This window comes from Sorex araneus, chromosome X (genome assembly GCF_027595985.1).
Source record: "Sorex araneus isolate mSorAra2 chromosome X, mSorAra2.pri, whole genome shotgun sequence".
Classification (NCBI taxonomy): domain Eukaryota; kingdom Metazoa; phylum Chordata; class Mammalia; order Eulipotyphla; family Soricidae; genus Sorex; species Sorex araneus.
The window spans coordinates 288,947,140-288,955,707 of record NC_073313.1 but is presented as its reverse complement, the minus strand read 5'-3'; the positions used below and the strand labels follow the sequence as shown (position 1 = coordinate 288,955,707).

At 39.4% G+C, this 8,568-nt stretch overlaps 1 protein-coding gene across 1 annotated transcript in view; it reads right to left on the bottom strand.

Annotated features, from left to right (window-relative positions):
- Window positions 1-642: 642 nt before the first annotated feature.
- Window positions 643-8,568, bottom strand: part of LOC129399893 (3-hydroxy-3-methylglutaryl-CoA lyase, cytoplasmic-like) — a 79,842-nt gene continuing 71,916 nt past the window's right edge. Inside the window, exon 4 of the mRNA XM_055121304.1 lies at window positions 643-789. Within this exon, the coding sequence (XP_054977279.1) occupies window positions 643-789 (147 nt within the window). The remainder of the gene's footprint in view (window positions 790-8,568) is intronic.

The following is an 8,568-nucleotide window of genomic DNA, read 5'->3' as shown; positions in this document are numbered from 1 at the left end:
AAATAACATAAACCCAAATATTAGTATTTAAAAAAAAAAACCCCACCACAGTTCAGACTGGAAATAAATATAACAGAGATGAGAAAAACAACCAAAAGGATCAATTAAAAATAAGAGCTGTTGCCAGGGCGAGCGACTGGCAGATGAGGCCCTCGCCTTGTGTGGCACGCACTGAGGTCACTGCATCTGATTGTCACTGCATCTGATTGCCCAAGTCTGCCAGGAGTGACCTCTGAGCACAGAGTCAGGAGTAAGGCCCAATTACCAACATGTGTGGCCTCCAAACCAAAAATATAACAAGTAAAATTAAATAAGATCTGGGTTTTTGGGGGGTGGGGGGAACAACAATACAGTATTTACAAGTCCTAGAGTAATTCAGAAAACAGAGGCTCATATTTAAAAGAAAATTAATGATGCATTAAGGGATACTGCTGAAAACTTTCAGTTAAAAAATGTCAGAACGAACATCAGCAAACAAAGCTCCTCACTTTGTTTAACCAAAATAAAATAAAAATAAACATCTCATCAACTGACAGCTTGGTTTGCAGGAGTCATATATGTGTCCCTTGTATTGGAAGGGCCATAACAGCTGCACAGAGGGAAGTTTCAGTCAATTGGCGAAGTTCCTGAGTGTAACAGCCTCTAAACTGCTAAGGGAAGCCCGTCGGCCATGGAATAACAGTGGTTGGTAAGATGGTAGAGCAGGTAAGGCTCTTGACTTTCAGACAGCTCACTTGGTTCCATCCCCACCACCTCTACCAACCCCATGACCCCACACAGTGTGCCCGCCTGCCCCAAGGAAGAAAAAGAGAATAAAGATAGCTCCACTTTACACAGAGGTGAAACACTGTGCTAACGGCAGAAAATGAATTTTGGGACATTTTACAGGAGGAAAGGAAGGGAGGAAGGAAAAAAAGGAGGGGAGAGGCTGGAGTGGGGGGAAATGAGGCCCCTGGCATTTTAGATTAGCAACAGCTGAGCTTGCTCATCCTGGACCCTGCCTCCCAGCCCCAACAAGTGTCCCTTGAGACATTATCTCAAAGATCTAGCCATTACTTAGTCAGAAAGAGCAATGCAGAATTTAGGAATAAATAGGTGTGAGCAGAACCCATGCACAAGGCAGGGCTATTGACAGCACTGTAACAAATTTAGGTTATTTATTTTAACTTTAAGGTAGCAAAGTTACAATCATGTGGACTTTATGAACAGAATTATTACACCATCACCACTGCCAAAGTGCCCAAGACCCTCTGCCAGCATCCCTGGGCCATGCCTACACAGCTCTTCCTCCCTCTCTCTTCCTCCAGCACAACTTGGAAACCCCAAGTTTTGCGACCAAAGGTCAAAAGTTTGTGGCCACAGAGACAGTGCAGGAGGTAAGGTCCCTGCCTTGTACATGTAGATTTGGGCTCAAAACCCAGCACCAAATATGGTCCCCTGAATACAAAGACAAGAATTAGCTCTAAGCACTGCAGAGTGTAGTCCAAAAGTCAATTATAAAAAAGGTATATAAAAAAATATTTGGCCTCATTTGATATTGTCTATCCCTTTGGTTTTTGTTTTTCATTGTGTTTTGATTTCTCCTATCACCATCATGCTCTCTCCTCCCTAAAAATGCTAATGATAAAAGAATTTTCATCCATAAAAGGCAAGAACTACTTGCAGGGGGAAGAAAAATAACCCAGATATATAAGCAGAAAAAATCTGCAACAGTTATAAAAATAAAAAATGACAAACCTCTAGAGGAAAATTTTAAGACAGAATTAGAAGTGGCAACACAAAGAATTGAGAGAAAAGAAAAACTGAAAGATGCTTAAAGAAATTCTGTTTTTCTCAACTAAAGAGAAGTCTATGATACAAAAGATAAGGAGTTAACAGGAACACACAGAATACTTTACTAACTAGACTGAGATAAGAAAGATACCAAAGATGTTTAGAATGAAGAGATCTCTGAATGAAATCCATCCTAGCAAAGAAAACATAGCATATAGGCTCATTCTTGAGACAGGAGGAATATCAGAAATTGAAGATAAAATTACAACAATGGAAAAGCTGAAAAAGGAAAAGAGAAAAAAGTTACAAAGAAAAATAAGTTTGTATTTTCTTGGGGAGGGAGGGTGGGTGACGATGCTCAGGTTCACTCCTGGCTCAGCACTCAGCACTCCTGGGGTCATACAGGATGCCAGGGATGGAATCTGAGTCAGAAAATATACCCATTGTCTGGTCCTGCGGGGGGTGGGGAGGGTGTTAAAAAACAAAGGTAAACAATCAGATATAATTATAAGGCTAAATATGTTTTTAAAAATAGATACTAAAAGATAAAAAGAGAAGGGACACTAATTAGTCAAAGAAGCAAGTAGTTGCGAAATTCCCCAAATGAAAAACTACAGATTTTAGAAGAAACCAAGAGGTCAGCCTCATTTTTAAGTCCCAATTATCTCTATATTAAGAGAGACCACTGTTCGACAGGAGGTCAGGGTTTAATTTCCAGAACTATGTTGTTCCCTGAGCACCCCCTAAAAAGACACACCATTATTAAATCCGCAACAGGAAATGGCAGGGGCTGTCACAGCAACAGGACAGTAGGCAGGATGCTTGTCTTGCAGGCGGCCAATGCAGAATTGATCTTTGACACTTCATTTTCTCTTCCCAGCCCAGCAAGGAGTGATTCCTAAGCACAGAACCAGGAGTAAGCCTGAGCACAGCAAGTTGTAGGCCAGAAGCAAAACAAAAAGACAACAATAAAGAGTGCCTAAGGTTGCTAAGGAAAGAGACTAACATACAGGATAACAGAGGTAATAAAGAGATTGAAGGCACTGACCTTGCATGCTACAGACTCCTGCTTTGAATGTCAGGATTGCATATAGTCCCCCAGGTACTGACCTGACTGAGCCCTGAGCACTGCCATGTGTGACCCAAACACAAATCAGTAATGTACAAAGTCTATCAGACTTTCATCAGACTTTTAAGCCATAAAATGGTGGCTGAAGCAACAATGATATAATGACAAAAGAGGGGCCCAAGATATAGTATAGTGGGGTTCTATTAATGGCATCTCACATAGTGCCTTGAGCCTGCCAGGATGATTTCTGACCGCAGAGCCAAGAGTGAAAATACCCTGTGAGCATCACCAGGTGTGTATCCAAATCAAATTAAAAATAATGAGGGAGGAAAATTAGGGAAAAATCAACATAGTCAAATAGCATGTCAATATCAACATTAAAAAATAGATGTTTTTAAGACTGCAAGTTTGAAATAACCACCATAGAAATCAGAAAACAAAAATTTAGAGCAGTCATTTAAAATAAGAAAGAGGGGCCGGAGCGATAGCACAGCGGGTAGGGCGTTTGCCTTGCACGCGGCCGACCCGGGTTCGATCCCCGGCATCCCATATGGTCCCCCAAGCACTGCCAGGAGTAATTCCTGAGTGCAAAAGCCAGGAGTAACCCCTGAGCATCGCTGGGTGTGACCCCAAAAAGCAAAATAAAATAAAATAAAATAAAATAAAATAAGAAAGAATTTGTCCATGATGATGCTCTTAACTTATTATACTTGTAAGTGGTTAGCTCATCCCCTTTCAATGTCAGGGTAGCTTACAGCTTGGCCTGGATCCATCCAGTTTCTTTGTTGGGATCCTCCTTTTGTGAGTGTTAGGAAGTAAGGGAAACTGAGGTTTAAGTCAGGTAAATATGATGGCTGCCCAGGACTAAATATTATTTGGAGTCAATTAACTTTCATGTTACAAGAGCATAGCATTAACTGTCTTTTTGTGTCTATACAAAGAGGACATTGCTAAACAAACCATGCAAATGACATGAAGAAAAGAGAAAAAGCAATATAAGATTATTAGTATCACATTGTTTGGATAAGCCTCATGCATGAAGGGACCGGCAGAGGAACCCAGGTGTGCAGGACCCGGAGCTGAGATCTCCAAGCCTTCTCGGATTGGGACTGGACCTTCTCATCCAGACCCCCCCATTTCCAGTAGCTTGGCAGTCACACCCACAAACTGCCCCTGGCACCATGTAATCCCACCAACGGCCAATATCCAGAGCCTATAAGACCAAGCTCCTGGAAGCTAATAGCCTTGTTCTAGACATCTAATAGCCTTGTTCTTCCTCTTGGAGAACCTGACAAGCTACAAAGAGTCTATTGCCCGAATGGGAGAGCCTTGCAAGCTCCCCATGGCGTATTCATATCTCAAATACAGTAAAAGATATATACATCCCTCTCGGAGAGCCCAGCAATCTACTGAGAGTATCCTGCCCGCAAGGCAGAGCCTGGCGAGCTACACATGGCATATTCCATTTGCCAAAAACAGTAACAATAGGTCTCATTTCCCTGACCCTGAAAGAACCTCCAATCATTTGGGAAAGACGAGTAAGGAGAGGCTGCTAAAATCTCAGGGCTGAGTGCAATAGAGACAGCTACTGGTACCCACTCGAGAAAAATCTAGGAACAAAGGGATGACAGTGATACAGTATCATATTGTATCACTGTATCACTCAATTCCCATTGTTCACTGATTTACTCCAGCAGACGCCAGTAGCATCTCCATTCGTTCCAACCCTGAGATTTTAGCAGCCTCTCCTTACTCGTCTTTCCCAATATTGCCATATTAGAGGCTCTTTCAGGATCAAGGGAATGAGACCCGTTATTGTTGCCTAATGTAACAGTGCCTCAGGGGCACTGTTGTGGGAGTAACTAAAAAAACCTAAGCTCCCCAAGGGAGGAGCATGGACAAACCAATGCTATCCAACAGAAGTTAATGCAGAGGCATACCTCAAAATAGAAGGAAAATCTAAAAGAAACAACCCAACATTATAACTAAAGTAATTATAAAAACAAAATCCACGGTTCTGACCAGAAATAAGTGAACAATAGAACAAGACAACAGAAAAGATCGATGAAGCTAAGATCTAATTCTAGGCGTTGTTGAACAAAAATGCCGATCCCTTAGCTAGTCATGCACACACAACAGGGGAAGGGGGTAAACACTTTCAAATAAATAAAATAGGAAATGGATGAATAGATGACATAAACATAGAAAGGATAAGAGTGTGTGGTGAGTATAAACCACTTAAGATGGCAAATTACCTTTTAAAACTGAGTAAATTCCTACAAACATATAATCTTCTAAGGATAAACTATGAAGAAATAGAAAAAATAAATACAACAATAATCACTAAGTTAACTGAATCATAAATTAAGGAATAAACTTCCCAAAACAAAAATCCAGAACCAGTGAATGATACCAAACATCCAAAGATTTAATAACTCTCCTCAAACTTGGAAAAAAAAAAGACAGCAAATGGAAAAAGTAAAACTAAAAACTGAAGACAATGAAATTTTCCCAAGCTCTCTTTGCAAAATTAACATCATCCCTATACTTAAGCTTCCTAAGGACAAAATTTTACAAAGAAAGAAAAGAAAAAGTGATGACAATACTGACAATTCTCCTCATGAAAATCCATGCCAAAATCTTCAACAAAATATGAGAAAGTAGAAAATAATAATACAAAATCAATTTCATTTTAAAGTGAATCTACCAAGGAAAAATATCAAAACTATCTAGCTTTAGTAAATTTAACTAACTACCATGACAAGGTAAAAATATCACTGGCGCCCACTTAGGGTCTTCGAAGTGAGCTAGGCTATTTTTTTTCCTTTTTATAATGTTTGAGTCACAGCCAGTGATGCTCTGGGCTTCCTTCTCTGTGCTCAGGAATCACTCCTGGCAGTGCTCACAGACCATATCAGGGATTCGAGCCAGTGTCAACAGCATGTAAAACAAGCACCTTTCCCTGTACTGTCTCTCTGGCTCCATAACAGAAAAAAAAAAGATTTTAAAAGGGGATTCTTTATTTTCATTTGTCCCTCCACTATTACCATCACCCAAGAAAATATTTTTGTCTTCTCAAATAAGCAGAAAATGTCACAAATTATTTGCCTACAATCTCCGTGAGCCAGATGAGACATAACTAGAAATATTACGTTCTGTGTGCAGGAGTTCGGCAAGAAGACAGATACAGAACGTGCAATTTCTTCAACACATGCCATCGATTACTATAAAAATGTAAATAATGTGGTTTCAGACCCCATAACTCAAAACTCAATTTGACCAGTTACTGCTCTTAAAGGTAATATATTCGTAAATTCAATAATGAGAAAAAAAATTCGACTAGAGCGCTTCCTGACAGCCCTGGTGAAAATTCTCTGCCCCGTTATGAATAGCATTGTAGCCTGGGTACTATAACCCTGTCTCGTTCACAGACGCCATGCACAAACCTCATATATCTTAGCCTCAGTAGCACAGAGGAAATCTTGGTCTGCTTGAAGAAGTAAGACAGTTTTAATAAATCACAGTCTTACAATAATAAACACAGGAAATCTCTGGAAAATTGAACATCCAGTTTTTTGTTAGGCTTTTTTCTTCTTCTTTTTCTTTTTTTTTCATTCATACCCTGTCTTGGCAGCCACTGCTAAAATGGTCTGACACCACACTCAACAAAATAAGTCCAGAAGCCTAAAACTAATTTGGTCTAGTATATAATTTCCTGGACTTTCTAATTCAACGATACTTCTGTGCTCCAAAGACCATTGCACAGCCTCCTATAATATAGAACACACATGCTTCTGAAGAGGCACCAAAGCAAACAGCATCTGACTCTGTGAAGGCAGACAAGAATCCTAATAGTTATCCATTGATGTCTTGACTATTCATTCTTAATTGTAAAATAAATCCAATCTACCCAGTGGATTTGTAGGTTATAAACTGGAAAACCAATACTCCAGACGCAGAAGCCAAATTCATTTTAGTCAATAATAACTGCAAGGTTTCCTTAGATAAACATGATCCATGGTGTTATTCTTTCTTCAGGTCAGTGCCTTTGGTGACCACTCTCCCGGTCTCCCCAGGTCAAAACAATCATGTTCCCAACATTGCTGAAGAAAGGGCAAGAAATCTCCAAGCTCCCATATGATTTTCCTTGTGCTAAACTGTGCTGCCACTCATTGATCATGCTTTTGTGTGAGATAAGAGCACAGTCAGCATTGTTTCCCACGGACAAAACTATCATTACAATGCTGTTCTCTACTTGGACTCACGGTATGCTCACTGTACACCGAGCTTCCTCTCTGCACCAACAGCTCTTTCTGCAAACCTCCCATGAGAGGAAGCCTGAGTGCTGGCAACCAAACACTGACACTAAAAAAAGGCTAAAGCATCAAGGGTCCTTCTGCTGTCACATGCAAAGGAATCATCAAATTGCAATGATTTGGTCATGGTTTGATTCTGGCCTTTTGTTTTGATTAAAGAAGCCAGTATAGAACACAGGATGTTTGAAGGTGGAGTAAGTGACACCGATGACAAATCTCTTAACATAGTCTAGTCCCTGGGTTTTATTTAATTATAACACATTTACCTACACTCATTTGATTTCAAAATCCCTTTCTGGGGCCTGGTGAGATGTTTGCTTTGTGTAGGGCCAACACAGGTTCAAACCCCAGCATCTCCTAGGACGTCAGTGACCACCTGAGCACAGAGCCAGGAGAAAGATCTGAGCACAACTGTGTCCACCAAACCACAAAATAAACTAAAAATCCCTTTCTGGGTTTAAACATTTTAATGCTTTTATTCCCATTTCCTATTTTAAATTTACAGTTACCTTATTAAGTAGATCTTGTGTTTATCATTAGCAAGTCTGAGTTTTCAAATTTCCAGCCCCCAAAAAAGAACTCAACCAACTTTTAAATAGAGAGCAATCAACGGGTGAGTGAATAATGGAAACCACTCAAGGAACAGAGAGACAAAAGTGCTTTCCCAAATCATACATAAGAGTAAGGTCACAGATTTTGTTATGCTCCAAGCAGAATAATGTTGCCAAGTGCTAACCCTATAACACCAAAGACTGGGATGGGTGGGGAGGGTGTGGTGGTAAAGTGATGACTATTTTTGTGTTATTAAGGAATATATTTCTTACTGTATTCTGTAAACAGAATTTAACATAAGATGCATCTTATGGTGGACACAGTTGTGCTCATCTCCATTTGTCCCTGTCGCGGTCAGGGGAATGAGGCCCATTATTATAACTGTTTTTGGCATATTGAATACACCACGGGTAGCTTGCCAGGTTCTGCCGTGTGAGATATTCTACTTTAAAAATTATAATTCCAGCCGGTTTTTAATTATTTAAATTTAATATTCAAAATAAATTTGAATAAAAATTTGAAGCATGATGAAATTAGGGGCTCTATAAAATATGCTTTATGCTTACAGATAAATCTAAAAATATATATTTCACAAATGAAGCAGTTCAATGTTAGCATGTATGTGTCTCACCAATATCTAAGTCTAAAATCTGATTAAAAATCTAAAACTTACTTATTCCTCAATGGTATTTTTTAAACGAAATGTTACTTTAAGAAATCAGATTTACTTTAAATTTATTACATGTTATTTTTCTAGATAATAATCCAACAATTTTACTGGGCAGTCTAGATTAAATTGTGTATGTGTGCATGTGTGTGTATAAAGATTAAAAAATACTATTTTCTACCCTAGACAAC